The sequence below is a fragment of the Engystomops pustulosus genome, chromosome 3, assembly GCF_040894005.1.
Source record: "Engystomops pustulosus chromosome 3, aEngPut4.maternal, whole genome shotgun sequence".
Classification (NCBI taxonomy): domain Eukaryota; kingdom Metazoa; phylum Chordata; class Amphibia; order Anura; family Leptodactylidae; genus Engystomops; species Engystomops pustulosus.
The window spans coordinates 189,894,441-189,921,999 of NC_092413.1; the positions used below are offsets into that span (position 1 = coordinate 189,894,441).

The following is a 27,559-nucleotide window of genomic DNA, read 5'->3' on the forward strand; positions in this document are numbered from 1 at the left end:
TTTGCATTTCCGGTTTCCAACTTCTCTTCCCAATTTAGTTTGGCATTATCTTCCCTTCCGAATTTAACCCCAAGGATCTTAATATGGGTGGAGGCCTTGGCGAACTGTGGCAGATCAAAGCCAGGAGCAGTATCCAATGTCCAGAAAGCTTGACTCTTCTCAAGGTTGACCAGAGAGCCGGAGGCCTCCGAGTAACTTCTGATGGCTGCAGATAACATCTCCACCTCATGAGGCTCAGATATCACCACAGTCACATCATCCGCGTAGGCGACTACATTCAAAGGCAAGCAATGGGGGACCGGCACCCCCCGAAAGTCACACCGCTGCAGTGATCGCAGAAACAAGTCTATGGCAAACACATACAGCAGTGGACTCAGGGGGCAGCCCTGTCGCATTCCCGCCTCTACTCTGAAGGTGTCCCCCTGCCAACCATTGATAAGAGGAAAGCTCTTCGCCTCTCCGTACTTTGACAAAGTGGCCCATAGATAATCGTGGTCAACCCTGTCAAAGGCTTTAGCCTGGTCCAGACCTACAACATATCTCCCACACCTCAGGGCTTTACATCTCTCAAACATCTCTCTAATCGAGATGACTGCTCCAGAGATGTTCCGCCCTTTTACTGTGCCGTACTGAGAGCCTGCCAACAGTGCCGGGGACAAACAGACTAACCTAGAAAATAGAATTTTTGCCAAAATCTTCCTCTCGACATTAAAGAGGGCGATCGGCCTCCAGTTCTTGATGTCACTAGGCTCTTTCCCTTTAGACAGCAGAATAAGGGAGGACACTCTCATGGATGGAGGCAACAGGTAATTTTCTAGACAATTGGTAAAAACATCCACAAGGATCGGGGCTAAGAGGTCTCTGAACTTTTTATAGAATTCAGCTGTTATACCATCTGGACCTGGTGCCTTCTTCAGATGTAACTTATCAATGGCCTCTTTAACCTCCTCCTCTGTTATTTCTGCTGTCAAAGGAGAAAAATCCAAATCTCTAGTGTCAGGACCTGGAGTTGCCTCCAAGAATTGAGCCATTTTGTCTTTATCCAAAACCTTCTTCTGAAATAATTCAGCATAGTAGGATCTCACCACCCCCAGGATACCCTCCCGAGATTCCTGCAAAACTCCCAGGGAGTCAGTGAGACCTGTGATTGATTTATTGACCACACATTCCCGGCAATTTTCATACGTATCAGGAACGCCCAATTTTCCGTAGTCTCTTTCTATCACCAGGGACGTGTAGCGGCTGTACTGATACTGCTTTATTTCAGACTTCAGTCGGTCAATCTTTTGTTTGTCATCCCCACCCGCCGAATACAGTGACTTCAATTCTTTGCGCAGCTTGAGATACTGGCTGTACTTACTCTTACCCTTCATCACTGACAGTCTCTTTAAGAGGGACCTGATCTCCTCCTTGACGTTCTCCCACTAGTCAGACATGTTGTCATAGAAGTCTACTCTCTGGAGCTGGTCCTGAAAAAGGGAGTGGATACAATTCTGGACATTGGCATCATCCAGGATGCTGGAATTGAGCCTCCATAACCCCCGACCAATGTCCTAGCGGTTAGAGGCTCCCATACAAAATAATAAGGCCAGATGGTCAGAATATGGTACAACTCTCTCGTTCATCCCACTAACAGTCTCTGAGGGACTCACAAAAGCCATATCAATTCTGCTATGCCTGTCAGCACATGTGTAGGTGTACATAGGTTTCCTCCCGTCCAAGCTAAATACATCACATAGGTTTGCCTGTGATATTATGCTCTGTAGGACCCTGGAGTCTCTGACCACTGCTCTGCCTGAGGACCTGTGACCTGATGTCATGGTAACATTAAAGTCGCCCGCCATTATTACAGGGATTGAGGTAAATAGATACTGCCGTACCTCATTGAACAGCTGGATTCTCTCTGTCACTGTCTGTGGGCCATAGATGTTGATCAGCCGGAGCCCCCTACCATGGATGGTCACCTCTAGCACCAGGCACCTCCCCATAGCGACCTCCGTCAGCCTGTGCACCGTCACGTCTGTGGTGTTAAACAGTGTGGCGACCCCGGCGTACGGCTCCACAGCCAGTGACCAGTAAGAAGGACCAGACCACCACTCACGCTCAGCCTCACGGAGATGCCCTAAGGTGGTCAGACGGGTCTCCTACAGGAAGATGACATCAGCGTCCAGATATCTCAGGTGATCATACACAGCGTGTCTAGTCCTTCTTACTTTAATGCTTTTGACATTGCTAGAAGCAACTTTTAGAGAGAACCCAGCCATCATAACCAGAAAAAGCAGAGCAGCGACCCCCATCATCATATGTCAGAGTCATCCTCCCCCTGTACACCACCAGTCTCCATGTCTGACTCCTCAGCGGTATCTACAGGAGGGGGCTTCTTTTTAGTTGGAGGATCCCCTGTATCCGGTTCACACTCATTTTGAATGCGCTGCAACTCTCTCTCATAATCCCTATCTGACTCTGACAGATCTGTTAGATAGGACCATGACCCCGGCATCACCACTGGACTTTCTCCTGGTTTTTGGGCCTAAATTACAATCTTCCTCAGGTTTACGAGAGGATTTATCTTTTTTTTTCCTCTTGTTCTTTTTTGACTCCTCAAATTCAGATGTTGTTACAGAGGTGGCTGCCTGAGGCTGGCCCCGAGTGACCATCTCCATACTCCCCTGATTGCTGTCTGACTGCTGAGGTTCTGGTACTGTCTCACCTGAGCCCTGCTGTACCTCCCGCCTGATCAGAATTTGCCCCGACACCAGGGCCTCCTCCTCTAAGGCGTCTGCCTCCTGCACCATTTCATCATCTGAAAAGTCCCTGGTGATGTTATGCCAGGCCTCCGGGCAATCCTTGTGCGGGTGGCCCATCTCTCCGCAGAGGTTACATCGGACCGTCTCACAGGTGGCACTGAGATGGCCGACCTCCCCACACAGGTTACATTTTGCCACTGTGCATACTTTGGCCACGTGACCGATCTTACTGCACCTAAAGCACTTCCGTGGCTGCCCGGGATAGAAGCATACGCCTTTCTCTCTCCCTATATAGAAGGAGTTGGGGAGGTGCAGGGTAATGTTGTTATATTGGCGCAGTTTCACTAGAACCTTCCACCCTCCAGTCCAGATGCCATCACTGTCTCTGTTCTTAGTGAGGTCATACACCAGATCACAATGGCGTCTGAGCCACACTAGAATGTCCTGAGTGGGAACAGACTCGTTCCAGAAGATTATATTTACCACCACAGTATCTGGCCTAGATATGGGGACAAAAATAAACGTATTCCAGCCGTCAGTGTCCCTAAGCCGGGGGAATTTATCCCAAAACCTATCCAGACTGGACATAAGCTTAAAGCTGACATCATAGCCCTGTCTGAATGGCAGGTTGATGACCGCCAGGATATCATCTGGGGAAAACCCCATCTGGCGACACAGGAGATCCGGCACCACAAACCTCCTATCTGGGAGATCTTCCTTTGCGCCTCTGATCTTAAAGCGCACCACGTTCCTCCTCTTAAACGCCTGCCCGAAGTAGTGTGCGCCGGAGGCGAAGGCGGGAGCACCGTGGCTCCAGGCGTTTTTAGGAGGTTCCTGACATGGCTCACTACGGGTATTGGGGGGGAGGGTCTAATCTAGAGGAACCTGACTCTACTAGGGGGCTCGATGTTAAAGGGGGGAAGTCACACACATTATCTTGTACAACCCCCTGGCCCCCATCCACCTCTATGTTATCCCCCGGTGGCTGTACCTCCCAAATAGACTGAGGGTCCCCTCCGTCTCCCGACCCCTCAGTTACAGCGAATGTCCAACAGTGTCCCCAGTCTCAAGCACATTAGAGTTCTCCTGGGTCACCGCATCACCTTGACCCATAGATGAAAGTTCACCATCAACAGACACTGCTGGGACTTGTGGTACTACAGGTCCATGCACCTGCTCTGGGACTGCTGCAGAGCTCTGCGGCTGATCTGGTGTCTGTCCCTTCTGGAATGAGAAGCTTGCAAGCTTGATAATCTGTGTTCCACCTGTGCCAGCTCTATGCTTAGTCCCTGCAGCTTGGTGTTATACAGGGTACTGCTCTCAGGGTGCGCAGTTCTAAATGAATACATACAGTCAATTTGCATCTGCAGCATTTTCTTACGGTTAGTCAGCTCCCCCATCCTCCTTACCAGGGTCGGTATCTCCTCCGCCATCTGCAGCTCCCGTGCGGTCTCCTTCCCCTGCTGTGCTGGTCGGGGTGCAGCTCCAGATGGTTTGGGTGCACAGACATGAGGAGGGTCAAGAGCACACACCACACACAACCTCACCTCTAGGAGGTAGGATTATAGTAGTCATATTCTTGTACATAGGGGGCAGTATTATAGTAGTTATATTCCTATACATAGGGGGCAGTATGATAATAGTTATATTCTTGTACATAGGGGGCAGTATTATAGTAGTTATATTCCTGTACATAGGGGGCAGTATTATAGTAGTTATATTCTTTTACATAGGGGGCAGTATGATAGTAGTTGTATTCTTGTACATAGGGGGCAGTATGATAGTAGTTGTATTCTTGTACATAGGGGGCAGTATTATATGAGGTCGTATTCTTGTACATACGGGCAGTAATATAGTAGTTATATTCTTGTGCATAGGGGGCAGTATTATAGTAGTTGTATTCCTGTACATAGGGGGCAGTATTATAGTAGTTTTATTTTTGTACATAGGGGGCAGTATTATAGTAGTTATATTCCTATACATAGGGGGCAGTATGATAATAGTTATATTCTTGTACATAGGGGGCAGTATTATAGTAGTTATATTCCTGTACATAGGGGGCAGTATTATAGTAGTTATATTCTTGTACATAGGGGGCAGTATGATAGTAGTTGTATTCTTGTACATAGGGGGCAGTATGATAGTAGTTGTATTCTTGTACATAGGGGGCAGTATGATAGTAGTTGTATTCTTGTACATAGGGGGCAGTATTATATGAGGTCGTATTCTTGTACATACGGGCAGTAATATAGTAGTTATATTCTTGTGCATAGGGGGCAGTATTATAGTAGTTATATTCTTGTACATAGGGGGCAGTATTATAGTAGTTGTATTCCTGTACATAGGGGGCAGTATTATAGTAGTTTTATTCTTGTACATAAAATGCAGTATTATAGAAGTTACATTCTTGTTTATTAGGGTATAGGGTATAGGATAAGGTATTTTAGTTGTTTTGTATATATAAGGCAGTATTAAGTTGTGTTCTTTTAAAAAAGAACCATTATTCCTGTACAAGGGAGACAGTAGGAGTCTCTTTCTCTGCGCTGTACATGTTTTTTTAGACCATCTAATAACTGTTTGTGTGGAGTTTAGTAACTCCATGCACATCACAGAATGGGGCCACTTTTACAGTTTTTTCCAGGACCACTGTAAATTCCCTCTCCGCCCCTGTCTGTTTATATGCAGCCCCCTCAGTTTATGTACATCCCCCCAATGTATATACATCCCCATTATCGTTTAATCATATACAGTACATAAAATGTATGTGAATGAGGTGTCAATAAAATAATAAAGGTAACACGTACCTGCCTGTTCTGTTTCTATCGTGCCTCAATCTTCTCCCGGCTCCTCTGGTGGCTCACAATTAGGGCTGTGCGATGCCGTCATCACTCATCACCTGGGTCCTACACAGAATGCAGAGCAGCACAGACATACAGGTTTTGTCTCCAACGCTCTACAAATGCATAGCACTTGTGTTCAACAGTACTGACCAGAAACAGGTAGAATTAGAGACTTACTATATGCTCGGGAGGAGTACTTCATTATGACTTATTTGAGGCATGACTTTACATTGCTGTAGTGCCCTGCAACATCCCCCATCGGGGCTTAGCCTTTTCTTGGGGCCTGGAGGCAGCCGGAGCCCAGAATACCGGAGTGGCTGGCTAGTGCGGCCTTGGGTACACTGTGGTCACAGTGCTTGTTATGGGAACCTGAGGGCTATCCTACAGCCTAGCATGTCTCCAGCAGGTGGTGTGTGCAAGAAAGATGGAGGGAGAGGCTGATGCATTGGTCTCTCCCTGGGGAAACCCCTGAGGTATCTTTAGGATGAATCCCTGCGTGATGGATTGGGGAGCCCGTTAGATGGAGGCAACGTTGTGCAAATCTACTTACAGTTCTTTATTCTACAGCAGGCAATGGCCAAACGATAGCAGGAGATTCGGCAAGCTGGAAGAGTCATGGAGAGCTGGTGCACAGGAAGGTTACATGCAGCCTGGTAGTAGCTTCAGGCTGGGCTGGTAGAAATGGAGCTTAGTCTGGGTGGTTGATCTCAGCTCTGGGGCTTAAGTCTCCTGACTTGCCCTGTGTGCTAGGCAATGGCCCAAGGCACCTGTGATTCCTGGTATTAGGACACTGGCTGTTGCAGCACTGACAGGACCATGTGCTCTCGCCCACCAGAGGTTTATATACTCCCTTGGTCAGGTGATAGCACTATTCAATCAGCTTCCAGCTTGCCTTAAAGTATCACAAGAAACATAATTGGACAATAACATTTAGCATTGTTAACTCTTGCCTTACAAAGTTCTCCAGAACTTTGAGACCTCTAAAAGAAATTATCAGTTTCCCTAACAGCTCCTGACATTGAGTGGGTGCTATTTGTAACTACCACCTTGTTTATGCGTTGGCAGGGATGTTGCACCACCTAATGTCTTCAGCTTTGTGAAAAACATCCCCCACACTGCCCCCCTAAAATCCATCACAAAACTACTGACAACAGTGTCTCACACTTACAGAACATCCATGTAAATATACTATATGTCTCTATATAAATTATAATAAAACACTCCCACTAGATTGGATATTATAAGTCTTGTCTAACATTAAGTTGCTGCCCTAACAGTCCAGACAAACATGATATATTTCCCTTCTATTCTGAGAATCCACCTCACAGCCTAAAGTTTCATGTAGTGACCTCTTTGCATCACTAGATGGCAGTATAGCACAGACAAGCTCAGCCCTGGTATTTCTTCCTACAGGTCAATGTAAGTAATTTTCTTTCAACAATAGCAGGGAAAGGAGGGGCTCCTATTGATTGGAGAAGGGGGGTGCTTGTTCCTTGTGCTCTTTGATTGGCTGGGAGGTGTGAGGGGTGTGTAGAATTCAGACAGGATGAAAAAGGAGGGGGGATTGGGAAGATGGGAGTTGTGTGAGTGGGGGGGTGATCACTCCCCCCCCTTTCAGTCTCAGTGCCTGTGCTCCTTCAGTGAACACTTTACTACTGCTTGCAATGTGAACCTGGGATAGCCTCATTACAATCCCCCACACCCCATACCAACATGCACACACACATGCACTGCCATCCATGCACACATGCCCTGCCTGCTGCACCCTGATGCCACACTGGCTGCCATGCATGCACATACATCTCTCTATCCAGTGCAGCAAAATGCATCTCCAACCTGGGACCTAAAATGATGCTCCTCAGCAAGACAGCCGGACAATTCTATGCCACATCAGGATTTAATATTGCTGTGAGGGGGTACCCTGAAGATTCTGGGCTGCAGTTTCTTGTTGCTACTATGTTTCCTTAGTTATTGACATTTATGTTTATTATATTTTGGTATAAAGTAACCTCTTTCCATCCCACCATGGAACTAAACTGGATGCTGCTGTTATCTCTGGTTTGGCAAGTTCAAGCTGTGGAAGGTAAGCTTTAGCTGATTTGTAAACGAAAGGGTTAAATCATGTCTTATTTGGGGGGGGGGGGGATCTATGATGGGATCCATGGGCCTTTTGTATTATACTTGTGTTAAAGTCACAATATATTGTTTAGGCATCATGTATGCCATAGCAGGTGATCATAACAGCATAGAACGCAGGTGTAGAGTGCAAGCTCTTCAGCCCAGGGCTGATTCCCTAGCAGGATGGTAAGTGTTGACACAAAGACAAAGTTAATGTTGTTGTGTAATGGGCTGCAAGCGGTGGAGGTGTTTACATGGATCTCGATGGGAAGCACCTGTTATATAGAAGCAACAAGGTACTTAAGTTTTGCAGCGGCGGAGACAATGCAGATTACTAATCACAGTGTGCGCTAATTAACGGATTATTATTAGTTTCCTGATCGATGCTCCGATGGAACAGATGGAGAACCACCGACACCGGCTGCTTCTTTAATAAAAATAAATGTTGTGTTTCACAGCTGCATAGAAGAGAATCTAATCAGGAGATGGAGGGAACTCTCCGAGGTGGTCTGTAATCCTCTCCCATTATCCGCCTGCTGACGCCGCTTTTCCCAGGCAAATACGTTCATTAGATAGACAGGGGTGCAAAAAATAAGGTGCAAATGTGCCATTTCTGTCAGGGTGCCAGGAGATGGATGGCCCTTCTGTTACTGCTAAATCAATGTGTTCTTTCTGGCCGGTGGAGAGCGTATTGACTGATAGATTGTGTTGTGTGTCCTACAGATGGTTATAGATTCTCACTTTCCATGGAAGGCGCCGAACCTGGTAGCAGGCTGGTACCCCTCCTTTCTCCTCACCCAGGCACCCGTCCGTTTTCCACCCTATCCACTTTGCCTTTGCCAAAAGGACGGAGCTGCATTGCAGTGCTGATCTTGTTTAAAGGCAGCACAGGGTGATGGGGAGATGGCAGGACACGTTAGGAGGAGGAGGATGGGGTATGTCTGGTATGATCGTGTACCTGATGCCACCCCAGAGTTAGTGATGCCAACCTTCAGAGCTGGTACCCTCTAACTATTCTTCGGATTTAACCCTTTCTCTCTGATTTTCTAAATTCCTCCTTTCCATGCCCATTACTCCGTCTAGCAGTCTGCCACCCACCCCCCATAGTCCTTCACACTTTCCATCTTCCACAATCCTTTCTGTTTTCTGTGCATTTCCACAATTTTTTTTTCCTCGCTTTTGATTTTCACCTCATTTGACCCAATATCAGCTCTTCATATCTCTCAGTTCCATAGACACCTGCTATTTGATATCCCAGGAGTTGGTTTAAGTGGGACCCAAGCTTTTGGTCATGTTCATAGCATGGGTCTGGACATGGATATTTGATATGAGGAGGACGTTCTAGTCCCGTAGCGTCTTACATTATGTGCATTTCCATAAGCAGAGCCTGGAGCTAGGCAAGGCTTCCACAAGACACAATAAACCTGCAACAATAATGAATATGAACAGTTCTGCACCGATCTGGGATTAAACGCAACCTGTGATTTTTTTTCCTCTGTTCAGTTCCAGTGCTCATATTTATATGTATGTATTTTATATCTGACATGCCTTCAAGGCGTTTTACTTATATTATGATTATGAAAAACTGATCCCGGTCCCTGCATGCCCCTGGGTAATCCCGCACTGATCCGTGCTTTCCATAACAGCTGGAGTGTGCTGGCAGGTTATTAATTATGCCCGACCCGTAAACATTTAGAGGCGAATTCTATAGGGACGGACCGGATGTGACAACTGGGGTAACGCAACGACATTACTATAGTAATCATTACATTAAAAAATGTTCAGGGAGCAAATCTCATTTGTACCAGAAACTTTGGTATGTCTGGAATTATAGGATATTTCTATACGACTTATCCTTCCACCCGATTGTGTCAGAACCATGACCCATCAGCTGGTCCAGTGTTTCCTATTGGAGAGCAAATATCAATTAGGTGAAAATAGGATCTGGATAGTAGGTTTACTGGTGTTAAAGGGTAGGTGTACCTCCATTATGTCAGGAGATGAATAGGTGGGGTTCATGAGCAGAGAATTTTTGGAGGTGTGGTACTCCTGTGAGTATTGCACCTCCAGCTTGGTCTGTTCTGACCAAAGGTTGTAATTCCTTTGAACCGGTTCTCAAAGGTCTGAAGAAATGAAAGAAGACCAACAGTAATACTTAGTTTCTCTATATTCTTATCCCTTCTCATATTTGATGCTATATTTTATTTACTAGAGGAGGCCTACCGGTTAGATTTGTGCAAGCAAAAGCAACACCGGTTAGGGAAGTCATAGCCAAAGCATAGATATTATAAACCAAAACCGGGTGTAAAGACTACACAGAGATAAGGTATAATGGAAATATCTGCGCCTGTTCTATGTGCTTAGAACAGTCTGGGTATTGGCCCTTTAGATTGTTCTTCTGTTCCGGGACATATTACCTGGTTCTAGAATGGCAAGGACAACCCTAGAGACCTGGCTACAGTAGCTCCAGGTGATTGTCGGATCCGGCAATGTTGTCGCTGCCTGCGCCCTCTCTGCCTTCTGTACCTTCATCCAAATCAGAACAGCTGCGCAAGCACAGAACTGTCTCTAAATACAGGAGCGAGGCTCACACAACGGAAGAACCCAATCTCCCAGCAGAATGCACAGACAGATTGCAGAGAGCGGGGAGGCTCAGAGACACACAGAGAGTAGATGTGATAAATGATGGAACCATCTATCGAGCTGCTGATATACACTCTGGGCTTAGACTGGATCCAAGCCTGTCAAGGGGCAGGGAGCTGGCAGCAAGGCCAAGAGCATCGCATTATGATATTTATATGATTTGTATCAGGTTTATTATGTCTATTACATATGTTTCTATGACATCTTAGGCTTATATTTTTATTAAGGAACCTCTTTAACCTCAATATAACCTGGTTAGTTTAAGTATGGGAATAATAAGGCCCCTTTTCCCCTATTATTAGAGTTATGAAGTTATTTCCCAGTGTTATTGTTCAGGACTGAGCTTTTCTCTATATATAAAAAAAAATCCTTAATATTGTCTCTGTTAATACATAGGTTGGAGGCTTACTAGACAAGAAGAATAAGTAAACCCAATGGTCAATTTTGTAGACCCTGATGGACCCAAGTAAGAGGTCTTCTTCAGGTTGAGACTCTACTGATAATATGGATGGATGGGTTCATCCATTTATCATAGTAGGGGTAACAAAAATCCTAATTTTTGTAAAAAAAAAAAAAAAAATGGAGCCCCATACTTTCTATGGTGTATCTGTGAAAATGACCGGCAGCAGACAGATGTCATCTGTGATCTTCACTGACCCATTAACTTTAATGGAAGTCATTAGTCCGTACAATGGACCTAAATAGAGTACGTCCCCATGGATTTTTCATGGACCAATGGTCTGTGAATAAACACAGTTACCTCAGTGATGTCTATAGATATTTGTGCTGTCCGTGGTGACCATACAGAAGTGGGAATAAACCTTACATGTGATGTAGTTATTGGTTTTGGTCCTATGATAGATCACGCAATGCTGAAACCCCCAAAAACGTTTTGCAAGATTGAACAAAGACTAGTAGATCGTTTTTGAGTCCTATGTCTCATCCACAGCACCTGACCACAACACCCAATGACAAGGCATCCAGAATGACTTAATTGGGTGTCACTGAATTCTTTTACAGGCATCGTAGCTGAGGATTTGTGACATTGTGTAGGTTAATCACTGTCCATTCAAATACATATATGAGGCTATTTGGATAAATTGAGTCACAAATTTATAAAAATATGAGATGGTAGAGGATATTGATCTCATTATTGGCATATTTTAGCAGACCTATGGTTGTACCTCTGACATATGCTCCCCTTCCTTACTGCCATCTGTATGAGGGAGAGAGATGATAGAATCGATTTGCCAAGACTCAGATCCACTGCCAATCAGTTTTACATTTAAGAGCACAAACGGGACAATAAAAATATATTAATAAATATGTATATTTATCACTAATTTACATATTTGTTGCTTATATGTCCTATGATGGATCTTCTGTATCATATGGAAAGAAGTAGAAATTAGCTACAAATCTTTCCAAAAATGTGATTTGGGGCCAAATCGTATCAGTCCAAACACCTGGAATTTGATATATAACCCATTATTTGTATAAAAAAGCGCCAGTATTGTTCCAAAAATTTTTAAGGAATTTTGTAAGTATTTTCGGATTGAATCCATGAATTGATTTGCTCATCTCTTGGAAAGAAGCAATAAGGATCCTCCTTCCATACTGCATATGATCAATGAGTTGACACTGTGGTCAGTATCATCACTTTCTTTGGTTAGACATGATTTGCTTCTATGTAGAACTTTCGGTCTTCTTAGAAAGTTGTTAGGTATACCAATAAGATATGTTTCCATTATACATAAAATAATTTGGACTGCCATTAAATTTATATTCATGTATAATACTGCCAGGTTATACTTAACACTGGTTGTAGGCTTGTTAACATGGGCAGTTGTCTAGGGCTCACAATTTTTTTGGCTCCCGACGATAGCACTTCTAGAGGCCCCAAATTTTAGGATCTATCTGTATTATGTGGGAAATATACAATATTACTTTACATGGGTGGCAACCTACGAATCACAGCATGACCACATCCACTTTGGGTCGTTGCAATGTGTGTTATGGCAAAAATTGGCACATACCCTGCTGAGATCAAGAAACTGGGGACTTGTTAGACAGGGCCCTTACTTTGTAGGGTTACAAATAAGTAATTTTCTTTCTTTCATTAGCTGACAGCTTTGCAGGGTCAGCAAAATCCATTTTAGTGCCTGAACCTTGCTGGGTCATTATTCTATACAGCACCTTCTCCAGGGTCAGGACCCTGCTAAGAACACCCATACATAATGGCGCATTGGACCCCTGTGAATATGACATGTGCTGAGCACAGTGTGATATTAGGAATAATCACACCAGACTTTTTCATTTTTTAATGGATATAGGATTGTATATTCAGCACACATGAGACAGAACAGTCCTCGGGCTGATGGTGGAGAGAGAACACTACATGTGAAAACCACCAGACTGTTATAACAATGAGCTGAAGTAGATCAACGTATCAAGTGCAAGTGTTTTACTGAGGCGCTGAGACAGATTTTTCTATGAAATTAGATAAGAATGAGTTAGTCCCTGTTGCCATGTGCACTGGCCATGCAACTAACGTAGATCTTTATTGATTTGGACATCTGGACTTAGTATTACTTCCCTTACCATCTGCTGAGAGCAAAATTATTATGCTAAGAAAATAGAGGCTTTTTCATGTTCAAGTAAATTGACTTTATACATTACTTCTAGTTGGATACATGTTTTTTTGTGGTCAACAGCTGCAATATCATTCATTTTTCATAATGACGATCCATATACCAGGTATCAGTCTCCTATCTATCTAGCTATCTATCTATCATCTATCTCATATCTATTAATTTCAATGGAAGCCAAGGGTGTAGCAATGAACCCAGATAGCTAATGGGTGCGTGTCTTTTACTTGGCCCCGTTTAAGTCCCTTCTCATCTTTCATGTAGGCCATCAACTTGTCTTTTTCTTTTACTGATGTCTAAGGGGTCTGTCTCCTGCTCTGTTACCATTATGTAGGTTACATGACTATATAAAACCTCCTTTCTTACATTCCCCCTCTCTTCCCCATTCTCCCCTGTCTCTTGTCACTGCTTTCTCCTATATTTACAGGTCACCGATGTCTTCCCTTATCTCCCGTTTACAGCTTTCTCACCTACCCCCTGGATGCAGATTTCTCCCCTATCCCCAGATCACAGCTTTCTCTCCCATCCTCTAGTTGCAGATTTCTCCTGTATCCCCTGATCACAGCTTTCTCCCTTATCCTCTGGTCACAGCTTTCTCTCCTATGCTGTGATCACAACTTTCCCGTCTATACTTTGGTCACTGCTTTCTCCCCTATCCTTAGGCCACGTCTTTCTCTCTTACCCACTGGTCACAGCTTTCTCCCCTATCCTCTAGTTGTAGATTTCTCCCCTATCCTCTAGTTGTAGATTTCTCCCCTATCCTCTAGTTGTAGATTTCTCCCCTATCCTCTAGTTGTAGATTTCTCCCCTATCCTCTAGTTGTAGATTTCTCCCCTATCCTCTAGTTGTAGATTTCTCCCCTATCCTCTAGTTGTAGATTTCTCCCCTATCCTCTAGTTGTAGATTTCTCCCCTATCCTCTAGTTGTAGATTTCTCCCCTATCCTCTAGTTGTAGACTTCTCCCCTATCCTCTAGTTGTAGATTTCTCCTCTATCCTCTAGTTGTAGACTTCTCCCCTATCCTCTAGTTGTAGATTTCTCCCCTATCCTCTAGTTGTAGATTTCTCCCCTATCCTCTAGTTGTAGATTTCTCCTCTATCCTCTAGTTGTAGATTTCTCCCCTATCCTCTAGTTGTAGATTTCTCCCCTCTCCTCTAGTTGTAGACTTCTCCCCTATCCTCTAGTTGTAGATTTCTCCCCTATCCTCTAGTTGTAGATTTCTCCCCTATCCTCTAGTTGTAGATTTCTCCTCTATCCTCTAGTTGTAGATTTCTCCTCTATCCTCTAGTTGTAGACTTCTCCCCTATCCTCTAGTCTTAGACTTCTCCCCTATCCTCTAGTTGTAGATTTCTCCCCTATCCTCTAGTTGTAGACTTCTCCCCTATCCTCTAGTCTTAGACTTCTCCCTATCCTCTAGTTGTAGATTTCTCCCCTATCCTCTAGTTGTAGATTTCTCCTCTATCCTCTAGTTGTAGATTTCTCCTCTATCCTCTAGTTGTAGATTTCTCCTCTATCCTCTAGTTGTAGACTTCTCCCCTCTCCTCTAGTTGTAGATTTCTCCCCTATCCTCTAGTTGTAGACTTCTCCCCTCTCCTCTAGTTGTAGATTTCTCCTCTATCCTCTAGTTGTAGACTTCTCCCCTATCCTCTAGTTGTAGACTTCTCCCCTATCCTCTAGTTGTAGACTTCTCCCCTATCCTCTAGTTGTAGATATCTCCCCTCTCCTCTAGTTGTAGATTTCTCACCTATCCTCTAGTTGTAGATTTCTCACCTATCCTCTAGTTGTAGATTTCTCCCCTATCCTCTAGTTGTAGATTTCTCCCCTATCCTCTAGTTGTAGATGTCTCCCCTCTCCTCTAGTTGTAGACTTCTCCCCTCTCCTCTAGTTGTAGATTTCTCCCCTATCCTCTAGTTGTAGATTTCTCCCCTATCCTCTAGTTGTAGATGTCTCCCCTCTCCTCTAGTTGTAGATTTCTCCCCTCTCCTCTAGTTGTAGATTTCTCCCCTATCCTCTAGTTGTAGATTTCTCCCCTATCCTCTAGTTGTAGATTTCTCCCCTCTCCTCTAGTTGTAGATTTCTCCCCTATCCTCTAGTTGTAGATTTCTCCTCTATCCTCTAGTTGTAGATTTCTCCCCTATCCTCTAGTTGTAGATTTCTCCCCTATCCTCTAGTTGTAGATTTCTCCCCTATCCTCTAGTTGTAGATTTCTCCCCTCTCCTCTAGTTGTAGATTTCTCCTCTATCCTCTAGTTGTAGATTTCTCCCCTATCCTCTAGTTGTAGACTTCTCCTCTATCCTCTAGTTGTAGATTTCTCCTCTATCCTCTAGTTGTAGATTTCTCCTCTATCCTCTTGTTGTAGATGTCTCCCCTCTCCTCTAGTTGTAGATTTCTCCCCTCTCCTCTAGTTGTAGATTTCTCCCCTATCCTCTAGTTGTAGACTTCTCCTCTATCCTCTAGTTGTAGATTTCTCCCCTCTCCTCTAGTTGTAGATTTCTCCCCTCTCCTCTAGTTGTAGATTTCTCCCCTATCCTCTAGTTGTAGATTTCTCCCCTCTCCTCTAGTTGTAGATTTCTCCCCTCTCCTCTAGTTGTAGATTTCTCCCCTCTCCTCTAGTTGTAGATTTCTCCCCTATCCTCTAGTTGTAGATTTCTCCCCTATCCTCTAGTTGTAGATTTCTCCCCTATCCTCTAGTTGTAGATTTCTCCCCTATCCTCTAGTTGTAGATTTCTCCTCTATCCTCTAGTTGTAGATTTCTCCTCTATCCTCTAGTTGTAGATTTCTCCTCTATCCTCTAGTTGTAGACTTCTCCCCTCTCCTCTAGTTGTAGATTTCTCCCCTATCCTCTAGTTGTAGACTTCTCCCCTCTCCTCTAGTTGTAGATTTCTCCTCTATCCTCTAGTTGTAGACTTCTCCCCTATCCTCTAGTTGTAGACTTCTCCCCTATCCTCTAGTTGTAGATATCTCCCCTCTCCTCTAGTTGTAGATTTCTCACCTATCCTCTAGTTGTAGATTTCTCACCTATCCTCTAGTTGTAGATTTCTCCCCTATCCTCTAGTTGTAGATTTCTCCCCTATCCTCTAGTTGTAGATGTCTCCCCTCTCCTCTAGTTGTAGACTTCTCCCCTCTCCTCTAGTTGTAGATTTCTCCCCTATCCTCTAGTTGTAGATTTCTCCCCTATCCTCTAGTTGTAGATGTCTCCCCTCTCCTCTAGTTGTAGATTTCTCCCCTCTCCTCTAGTTGTAGATTTCTCCCCTATCCTCTAGTTGTAGATTTCTCCCCTATCCTCTAGTTGTAGATTTCTCCCCTCTCCTCTAGTTGTAGATTTCTCCCCTATCCTCTAGTTGTAGATTTCTCCTCTATCCTCTAGTTGTAGATTTCTCCCCTCTCCTCTAGTTGTAGACTTCTCCCCTATCCTCTAGTTGTAGATTTCTCCTCTATCCTCTAGTTGTAGATTTCTCCCCTCTCCTCTAGTTGTAGATTTCTCCTCTATCCTCTAGTTGTAGATTTCTCCCCTATCCTCTAGTTGTAGACTTCTCCTCTATCCTCTAGTTGTAGATTTCTCCCCTATCCTCTAGTTGTAGACTTCTCCTCTATCCTCTAGTTGTAGATGTCTCCCCTCTCCTCTAGTTGTAGATTTCTCCCCTCTCCTCTAGTTGTAGATTTCTCCCCTCTCCTCTAGTTGTAGATTTCTCTCCTATCCTCTAGTTGTAGATTTCTCCCCTATCCTCTAGTTGTAGATTTCTCCCCTCTCCTCTAGTTGTAGATTTCTCCCCTATCCTCTAGTTGTAGATGTCTCCCCTCTCCTCTAGTTGTAGATTTCTCCCCTATCCTCTAGTTGTAGATTTCTCCCCTCTCCTCTAGTTGTAGATTTCTCCTCTATCCTCTAGTTGTAGATTTCTCCCCTATCCTCTAGTTGTAGATGTCTCCCCTCTCCTCTAGTTGTAGATTTCTCCTCTATCCTCTAGTTGTAGACTTCTCCCCTATCCTCTAGTTGTAGACTTCTCCCCTATCCTCTAGTTGTAGACTTCTCCCCTATCCTCTAGTTGTAGATTTCTCCCCTCTCCTCTAGTTGTAGATTTCTCCTCTATCCTCTAGTTGTAGATTTCTCCCCTATCCTCTAGTTGTAGATTTCTCCCCTATCCTCTAGTTGTAGATTTCTCCCCTCTCCTCTAGTTGTAGATTTCTCCCCTATCCTCTAGTTGTAGATGTCTCCCCTCTCCTCTAGTTGTAGATTTCTCCCCTATCCTCTAGTTGTAGATTTCTCCCCTCTCCTCTAGTTGTAGATTTCTCCTCTATCCTCTAGTTGTAGATTTCTCCCCTATCCTCTAGTTGTAGATGTCTCCCCTCTCCTCTAGTTGTAGATTTCTCCTCTATCCTCTAGTTGTAGACTTCTCCCCTATCCTCTAGTTGTAGACTTCTCCCCTATCCTCTAGTTGTAGACTTCTCCCCTATCCTCTAGTTGTAGATATCTCCCCTCTCCTCTAGTTGTAGATTTCTCACCTATCCTCTAGTTGTAGATTTCTCACCTATCCTCTAGTTGTAGATTTCTCCCCTATCCTCTAGTTGTAGATTTCTCCCCTATCCTCTAGTTGTAGATGTCTCCCCTCTCCTCTAGTTGTAGACTTCTCCCCTCTCCTCTAGTTGTAGATTTCTCCCCTATCCTCTAGTTGTAGATTTCTCCCCTATCCTCTAGTTGTAGATGTCTCCCCTCTCCTCTAGTTGTAGATTTCTCCCCTCTCCTCTAGTTGTAGATTTCTCCCCTATCCTCTAGTTGTAGATTTCTCCCCTATCCTCTAGTTGTAGATTTCTCCCCTCTCCTCTAGTTGTAGATTTCTCCCCTATCCTCTAGTTGTAGATTTCTCCTCTATCCTCTAGTTGTAGATTTCTCCCCTCTCCTCTAGTTGTAGACTTCTCCCCTATCCTCTAGTTGTAGATTTCTCCTCTATCCTCTAGTTGTAGATTTCTCCCCTCTCCTCTAGTTGTAGATTTCTCCTCTATCCTCTAGTTGTAGATTTCTCCCCTATCCTCTAGTTGTAGACTTCTCCTCTATCCTCTAGTTGTAGATTTCTCCCCTCTCCTCTAGTTGTAGATTTCTCCCCTCTCCTCTAGTTGTAGATTTCTCTCCTATCCTCTAGTTGTAGATTTCTCCCCTATCCTCTAGTTGTAGATTTCTCCCCTATCCTCTAGTTGTAGATTTCTCCCCTATCCTCTAGTTGTAGATTTCTCCCCTATCCTCTAGTTGTAGATTTCTCCCCTCTCCTCTAGTTGTAGATTTCTCCTCTATCCTCTAGTTGTAGATTTCTCCCCTATCCTCTAGTTGTAGACTTCTCCTCTATCCTCTAGTTGTAGATTTCTCCTCTATCCTCTAGTTGTAGATTTCTCCTCTATCCTCTTGTTGTAGATGTCTCCCCTCTCCTCTAGTTGTAGATTTCTCCCCTCTCCTCTAGTTGTAGATTTCTCCCCTATCCTCTAGTTGTAGACTTCTCCTCTATCCTCTAGTTGTAGATTTCTCCTCTATCCTCTAGTTGTAGATTTCTCCCCTATCCTCTAGTTGTAGATTTCTCCCCTATCCTCTAGTTGTAGATTTCTCCCCTCTCCTCTAGTTGTAGATTTCTCCCCTATCCTCTAGTTGTAGATGTCTCCCCTCTCCTCTAGTTGTAGATTTCTCCCCTATCCTCTAGTTGTAGATTTCTCCCCTCTCCTCTAGTTGTAGATTTCTCCTCTATCCTCTAGTTGTAGATTTCTCCCCTATCCTCTAGTTGTAGATGTCTCCCCTCTCCTCTAGTTGTAGATTTCTCCTCTATCCTCTAGTTGTAGATTTCTCCCCTCTCCTCTAGTTGTAGATTTCTCCTCTATCCTCTAGTTGTAGATTTCTCCCCTATCCTCTAGTTGTAGATGTCTCCCCTCTCCTCTAGTTGTAGATGTCTCCCCTCTCCTCTAGTTGTAGATTTCTCCCCTATCCTCTAGTTGTAGATTTCTCCCCTCTCCTCTAGTTGTAGATTTCTCCTCTATCCTCTAGTTGTAGATTTCTCCTCTATCCTCTAGTTGTAGATTTCTCCCCTATCCTCTAGTTGTAGATTTCTCCTCTATCCTCTAGTTGTAGATTTCTCCCCTCTCCTCTAGTTGTAGATTTCTCCCCTATCCTCTAGTTGTAGATTTCTCCCCTCTCCTCTAGTTGTAGATTTCTCCTCTATCCTCTAGTTGTAGATTTCTCCCCTATCCTCTAGTTGTAGACTTCTCCTCTATCCTCTAGTTGTAGATTTCTCCCCTCTCCTCTAGTTGTAGATTTCTCCCCTCTCCTCTAGTTGTAGATTTCTCTCCTATCCTCTAGTTGTAGATTTCTCCCCTATCCTCTAGTTGTAGATTTCTCCCCTATCCTCTAGTTGTAGATTTCTCCCCTATCCTCTAGTTGTAGATTTCTCCCCTATCCTCTAGTTGTAGATTTCTCCCCTCTCCTCTAGTTGTAGATTTCTCCTCTATCCTCTAGTTGTAGATTTCTCCCCTATCCTCTAGTTGTAGACTTCTCCTCTATCCTCTAGTTGTAGATTTCTCCTCTATCCTCTAGTTGTAGATTTCTCCTCTATCCTCTTGTTGTAGATGTCTCCCCTCTCCTCTAGTTGTAGATTTCTCCCCTCTCCTCTAGTTGTAGATTTCTCCCCTATCCTCTAGTTGTAGACTTCTCCTCTATCCTCTAGTTGTAGATTTCTCCTCTATCCTCTAGTTGTAGATTTCTCCCCTATCCTCTAGTTGTAGATTTCTCCCCTATCCTCTAGTTGTAGATTTCTCCCCTCTCCTCTAGTTGTAGATTTCTCCCCTATCCTCTAGTTGTAGATGTCTCCCCTCTCCTCTAGTTGTAGATTTCTCCCCTATCCTCTAGTTGTAGATTTCTCCCCTCTCCTCTAGTTGTAGATTTCTCCTCTATCCTCTAGTTGTAGATTTCTCCCCTATCCTCTAGTTGTAGATGTCTCCCCTCTCCTCTAGTTGTAGATTTCTCCTCTATCCTCTAGTTGTAGATTTCTCCCCTCTCCTCTAGTTGTAGATTTCTCCTCTATCCTCTAGTTGTAGATTTCTCCCCTATCCTCTAGTTGTAGATGTCTCCCCTCTCCTCTAGTTGTAGATGTCTCCCCTCTCCTCTAGTTGTAGATTTCTCCCCTATCCTCTAGTTGTAGATTTCTCCCCTCTCCTCTAGTTGTAGATTTCTCCTCTATCCTCTAGTTGTAGATTTCTCCTCTATCCTCTAGTTGTAGATTTCTCCCCTATCCTCTAGTTGTAGATTTCTCCTCTATCCTCTAGTTGTAGATTTCTCCCCTCTCCTCTAGTTGTAGATTTCTCCCCTATCCTCTAGTTGTAGATGTCTCCCCTCTCCTCTAGTTGTAGATTTCTCCTCTATCCTCTAGTTGTAGATTTCTCCCCTCTCCTCTAGTTGTAGATTTCTCCTCTATCCTCTAGTTGTAGATTTCTCCCCTATCCTCTAGTTGTAGATGTCTCCCCTCTCCTCTAGTTGTAGATGTCTCCCCTCTCCTCTAGTTGTAGATTTCTCCTCTATCCTCTAGTTGTAGATTTCTCCCCTCTCCTCTAGTTGTAGATTTCTCCCCTATCCTCTAGTTGTAGATTTTTCCCCTATCCTCTAGTTGTAGATTTCTCCCCTCTCCTCTAGTTGTAGATTTCTCCCCTATCCTCTAGTTGTAGATTTCTCCCCTATACTCTAGTTGTAGATTTCTCCTCTATCCTCTAGTTGTAGATTTCTCCCCTATCCTCTAGTTGTAGATTTCTCTCCTATCCTCTAGTTGTAGACTTCTCCCCTCTCCTCTAATCCCCCTCCTTTCCCTTCCTCCTCTGCTCCTCGGGGCTTCTTTCAGGACTTGCACTCACTGCTCTGAAAACATATGTTGCGTTTCTTAAGTCTCCGGCAGCCACGTGACGTGGAGCAGTGGGGATCTGGGGAACATGCACCTTTTAATGCTGAGATAAAGATGCCTATTTATAAAATGAAACTCTACAACCTCTCACATAGCGGAACTATGTACCAGGTCACAAAATAATCTCTTTATTTCTTTTTTTATGTTCCTAAATAGCATTGACTTGTCATTACAGTATTTTCATCCTTCTCTGTAGGCACAAATCTAAAATGAATGCATAGGATTTGTTTATGAGATTATACCGAAGCCAAGAGCATTTTCCCGTGGGTTTGGTTAATATGGGCTTTTGTTATACCTTCATGTAGGCGGATCCCATAGGATGAGGAATTAGTATTCGTTCTCTATTTCTGAAACTGATAGAGAACATTGAGAGCAAGATTGGGATTTCTACTTGCAGGATGTTTCCACCTTCAATATTGAAAAGTAAAGTTCTGGAGGGAAAGGAAGACCTAGATGGCCAGAACATGATGGTGGAGGTGGTGGGGTACCCGTACAAAAATGTAAAATGATGCTCCATGACCAAACCACCCACTCCTGACCCCATAGCTTGTAATGGGTTCACAGTTCCATTATGAATAAGAGTGCCAACAATGGGAACCACAGCCAACACCAACCCTAATGGCGCGGATTTTACTCCGCACACACTTACAATAACTGGTCTTTAAAATTGAATACCTACGAAATGGTAATGACAATTTAACAGGCAGATTTCTGATCATTATTAAGCCAAAAATTGGCATGTGCTTGGGTTTAGCCAGAACGTGATTAACACGATTGTATGGGAAATCAACGTTCCTTGTAGGATGGTATTTGGTACCATACGTTTCGGTATGTTACAATGGATGAATGCTGTGTGTATTCAGAAACACTTACCATCTCCAAATCGGTCATTTTTGTAGAGAAACTTGATGCTTGGATTGACTTCTGTGAGGAATAGTATGTGCTCATATAACTTCCATTATTCACCTAGATGTTATACCGTACATCATACAGATAGCATTTCACAGGAGAACCATGCCTGAAAAGAGCCTCTAGTTATTCGCTTATTATACTGAAACATAAATGATTCCATTATATACACAATATAATAGTATATAATATACAACATGATACACAATAATTTAACCCCATTAAACTACTAGCCTCATCAGGTAGAGTATGAATTTCCTCTTTTATATGAAACCTAATCCTAATGAAGCGTCTGACAGGTGGCACAGGGTTATATCGGGTACAATCACTACATGATATTGTGATGGATTTCATATGGTTTGTCATATTTACAAAGCAAAGTTGGTGACTTTATACCCATCCCCATCACCCAAATATTAGTGACACTGATCAGCACCCGTCTCAGCGTACAACTATGGAGAGCAAGTTCATGTTCTCCTCTTATTACAAGGGAAATATATGGAAATATGACCTATCCAGGAGCAGTCACCTGACTCGTTTCTCCTGCTTTGCTCCATTGTAGATGGAAGAACAGAAAAATTCAATACAAGCTGTTTGTAAATATTCATGATCCAAGAGCTTAAATTACAATCTTCCCATACCATAGTTTTGCTATTGGTGTCCCCACGTATTCAAATCTTTGCATGTGTTCTGAAAGTGGAGGTGTCAGTAGGTTTCTTCTCTGGTGAGAAAAACAGGATTAGGCATGTTGCAATCCGACCTGTTTTCTATTATCTGTACTCACCATTGGCCCAGAGTCAGGACACTCCATATACCGTATTTTGCGGACTATAAGGCGCACAAAAAAATCCTTTGATTTTCTTAGAAATCAAAGGTGCGCCTTATAGTCCAGTGCGCCTTATATATGAGCCGTACTTACAGACAACAGCTGCCTTGAACTGTGCACAGGTCTGTCACCTGCTGGTCATTCATCCTTATAATCCGGTGCGCCTTATATATGAACTTAGATGTTTTAGCAGGCATTTATTGATGGTGCGCCTTATAGTCCGAAAAATACGGTACCTAAGATTAAAGTTTGGTGCCATCAAAATCTAAAAGTTTAGTTGAGCTTTGTGCAGAATATCAAAGCTAATGTTGTCTATGTGGCCTCTTTGCTTCAATCATCAATGATTCCACCTTTTTTTTTAATCAGTATTTTTTTTTTTTAAAGTGTATCCTATCAATAGGTAGCAATGTAATAATTCAATCACCTTCACATGGATTGATGATGGTATACATCAGTGTAATTATTAATAGTACTTGAACAGTGATACATTGTATAGATGGGAAGAAAAGAGCCTCTAGGATTTCGCTTATTATACTGAAACATAAATGATTCCACCTCTTAAAGTACAATATATTAGTATATAATATACAAAATTATACACAATAATTAAATTATGAAATGTTCCTTTTAGAATTTTCTCTTTTATGCGAAACCTCATCAGTTTACTTAAAAAAAAAATCACCTCCAAAGTCATGTGAAAATGAGCAGAGAAGAGTCAAATTTGCCTGAGATGAGTTAAGTTTAGCCTGTCAGGTGTTATATTAAAGATAACCTCAAATCACAAAAAAATATTGGACCTACTGTCACGGCAGGGATATAGGAGGCAGGGATATTAGATAAGAATCTAATTTTTAAGATCTATCTAGTTTGTGGTTCTGGGATCTACAGAACGGATAAAGAAATAGGCGTGGCGTGGATCTTTATCTGCAGCTCACATTCCTATGTCTTAAACTGCCTTCATCCTGGTTCTGTAGAACATAGAAACACAATAAAAGATAAAAAGGATGAGATCAAAGATGATATTCTAACATTTAACACAACACAAAAAGCATTTTTCTATGCACTGTCTAACTAAAGATGACACTCTTCCAGCAACCTCTAAATTTGACTCATCTCAATCAAAATGTGACTCTTCTCTGCTCATTTTTCCATGACTTTGGCAATTTTTTGTTATATGTAAATGGTTAAAAAGGGAATTCCAGAAAGGACTTTTCATACCCTACCTTATAGGGCTGCTAATAGGGTAAAGGTTTAAACCTGCTTTTTTTTTAACCTAGCGTTTAGGTGTTATTATTGAATAACTACATGACAGTTTTATTTTTTGTAGGATTTTTTTGGTTTTAGTGCTCTATGTCAGTGATGGCAAACCTTTTAGAGGCCGAGTGCCCAAAATACAACAAAGGCCCGCTTATTTTTCGCAAAGTGCCAACACAGAAATTTAATTTGTGATTTATACTCGCTTCTCTGTCACAGTTTTCATTGATAGCAGCTCCCTGAGGACACCAAAATAGCAGAAAATAGTCCCATGTTGAGCTGTCACTTTAAAATATCTCTGTGCACAGCAAGTCCTGGGCTGTCTGGGACTGCAGGAATATACCTGGAGTCATCTCTGGTGATGGCCTGAGTGCCCACAGAAAGGGCTCTGAGTGCCACCTCTGGCACCAGTGCCATAGGTTAGCCATCACTGCTCTATGTGATCCAGGTTTGGCACTTGAGTGATTGACTTCCTAGTGATTCTGATGTGTTGAATACTATGGGATAGTAGGTTGTGGAGAATAATTGAAAAAACTTTTGGTTAAAAGTTTTACTCAACATTTACAGAAATCATAATCCGAGCTTAAATGCAGAAGTACAGCAGTTTGCAGATGTCTTGGCCTGGCTTCAGAAATCTCTGCTAAAGCTTTTTAGAAAGGGTCCATGAGTATCATTAATACATGACAAATGTACCTGGAATCATCAGATGTTCCCCCCCGAGACCACCTCATCAAGGGCTACATACTCCACTAATGGTAATTGCTACAGGGATTTAAGGAAAAACCATATACGGATTTACTCTGTAGTTTTCCAAGGGTTAATTCCATGTTAGAGGAACATTATATATTTAATAATGAGGAGGGGGAGGAAGGGCAAAGAGGAAATCATTTAAAGGCTTCTTAGCACATTTGGACTAGAATCAAGTTTATGCTCATTAAACATTTGCTGTCAGAGATGTCATGCTTGTTTTATGGGCCCCTGTGGCTAGGATCGGATTTGAAGATTACCAGAAAATAAAGATGAATGTTGCCTGAAATAAAAGGAAAGCAAACAGCCTTGACATTGAACGTTTTATTTGCTTTGTGCTCTAAAATATAGCTTTTATTCCGCATCAGTGGATCCAGACCGGCAACGGGACGGCTGGAGACACGGGGACACACCTGGCTATATCTCCACAGGCAGAACGTCAGGTGCTCTTTCAGACAAAGGGTGAAGGGTCCAAAAACACAGCTTTGGTCACGTTGCAAATGTATTTATACTTGGGATCTTAAATGCTAAGATTCAGGACCCCGACTAATCAACCAAGCACAAAAGAGATGGAGCACCAGAGGTTCCCAAATACTGCAGACACCAGAGGTCCAAGATACTGTAGATCTACAAGTTTTAAGATGAATGAACTATTGAAAAGTTCATCCTGCTGTTAAAGTCTTCTACAGTCTTGAATGACAAACACCACAATTTGATCCAAGAGGCCATTCACATTAGATTATTTTGAAGGAAACCTGCCATGAGGAATCTACCATGAGAAGTAGATCTGAGGGTAGATTCCTCCTGCCCCTGCTCTAATCTGTAATTTAATAATCATGGAACCTAATTTGTTAAAAACTTTGTTTTAGTAATATGTAAATTAACTGCAGAGGCTACTGGGGCGTGTACTAGCCTGGCCGGGCACTGGGAGCTAAGGTTCAGGGTCTCGTCCAACGAGCGCCTCCTTGCTCCTCCGAAGGCTAATTTATGCAGCCCCCTCCCCCCACTGCTCCCAGCTCCCCACGCGGTCAGGCAGCCGGTGACGCCATCCGGCACTCGCGAGATCTTCTGTCTTGTCCAGCTCTTCGATATCCTGTGCGGCTGCGCAAGAAATCAAGAGTGCCGGATGAGGTCACCAGCTCCTTGACCGCACGGGTTGCTGGGAGTGGTGCATACGAATGAGGTGGGTTGGGTGTGCATAAATTAGCCTTTGAAGGAGCGAGGAGGTGCTAGTCAGACGAGACCCTGAGCGCCTCCGGCTCATTTGAATAGATATAAAAGTTTATTTTCTCCATACCACGGGGGCCCCGGAGGAGACACTAAAAGGCTCCATAGAGAGCATAAGGTGTAGAGGGTGGCTTTTGGGACAGTCTACCACCAAGAAAATGGTGTTAGATGTCCTTTAAATTTTTAACAAGTTAGGTTCCAGGATTATTAAATTAAAGATTAGGGCAGAGGCAGGAGGAAGCTACTATCAGATCTACTTCTGATGGTAGATTTCTCAAGGTAAACCAGAAGATTTGAGCAAGACTGGGTCACCTTCTTATGTGTATATGGATACATTAAGGGCATCCACCACCAGGATGAAGGACAGTATTCGAATGAGCCTAAGGGACTCCAGTCTCCATAGGTGTTAATGGAGCCTGGCGCCCCTCAAGCTCATTAGCATAGAGTCTTTCATCCTGGTGGTAGATGTCCTTTAAAAGAGGAAGAAAGATTGAGTAGATATAATTCAGGATGTCTATTCCATCTCTTCTTTGATGGCATGAGCCACCACCAGAGATATCTGACATATTTCTATATCAGTACTGAGAATACAAGGATGGTAAAGAGGGGAATAGGAAAAATAGCTGAATGATGTCTTCAGCTACCTATAGGTCTAATGGCCGTGTTCGTCTTTGTACGAATGGTTAATGTGACCACTACAATAGAAGTGTTGTCTTAGGTTCTTCAGGTCTTCAACCCAAGATCATGTTGATTGGGTTTCAAGATTTGAAAAAGCTTGGCAGTACTGCATATTCATTTTCATACTTGACAGAACATCTTCGAAAACGACTTCCAGTTCCTCTTCTGAGATCATAAAGACAATGATGACATCCGTGTGGTACTGTGACCCAGCGACCCCCATGGAGCACTCAAATATTATGAATGCCCAACTCATGGAACACTAGTAAAGATTGTGAAGATTTATGAAACTGTCCAATAGGAAAAATGTTGTTGCCAAATCCAATCACAAGACAGTTTTCATTTTGCTTTCTACTCTTGAAAAACGAAAACTGCACTGTGATTGGTTTTATTTTGGACAGCTTTCTAAATCTACCTAATTTCTGTAACATTTTTAGTGATCCTAGTAGGCGTTCAAGGAGTCTACTGAGCTTCCCAATCATTACATTTAGAAATTCCAACTCAGCAACCCCTATTAATATCATCATACGCCTAAGATAAATTTAGATGAAAATCCCCTTTAAGTAACACAACCGCCGCAGTTTTCTGGTGCTGTCGCTGCCGTGTTTGGGAAGAGGCAATTATTCCTGTGTGAATCTAAGAAACAGTATTCTGAGAAATCCAGCAGCAGCCAATTTTTCGCTGAAGCAGCATCAATCTTTAAAATTACTATTTTCTCTACCAGTTAGAGTCCAAGATTGGGGACATCAGAGGCCTTAGAAAGCATAGGAACGGATCGGTGACAGGTTATGTTTAAATAGCGCAATGCCTCGGCGGGCTTAAGAAATATTTGGCTAAGATTTCTGAGTGATTTTGCTAAGTAGAAGAAAAAAAAGAAATGTCAAGTAAGCATTTCAGCCCCGCACAATGTAGACATCCAGGTCAGATAGTTTTAAAGATTTCCTGTGAACTGTTCAAACAAAATGTGTTTATCTTCAGGCCGATTCTGCGGTTTGTAGGTGTCT

General features: G+C 43.2%; 1 protein-coding gene across 2 annotated transcripts in view; it reads left to right on the forward strand.

The window, feature by feature from the left end:
- Nucleotides 1–7,156: 7,156 nt before the first annotated feature.
- EPHB1 (EPH receptor B1) overlaps nucleotides 7,157–27,559 on the forward strand; it is a 223,915-nt gene continuing 203,512 nt past the window's right edge. For both annotated transcript variants that reach the window (XM_072143436.1, XM_072143437.1), the window contains exon 1: nucleotides 7,157–7,670. In XM_072143436.1, the coding sequence (XP_071999537.1) occupies nucleotides 7,568–7,670 (103 nt within the window). In that variant the 5' untranslated portion in view covers nucleotides 7,157–7,567. The remainder of the gene's footprint in view (nucleotides 7,671–27,559) is intronic.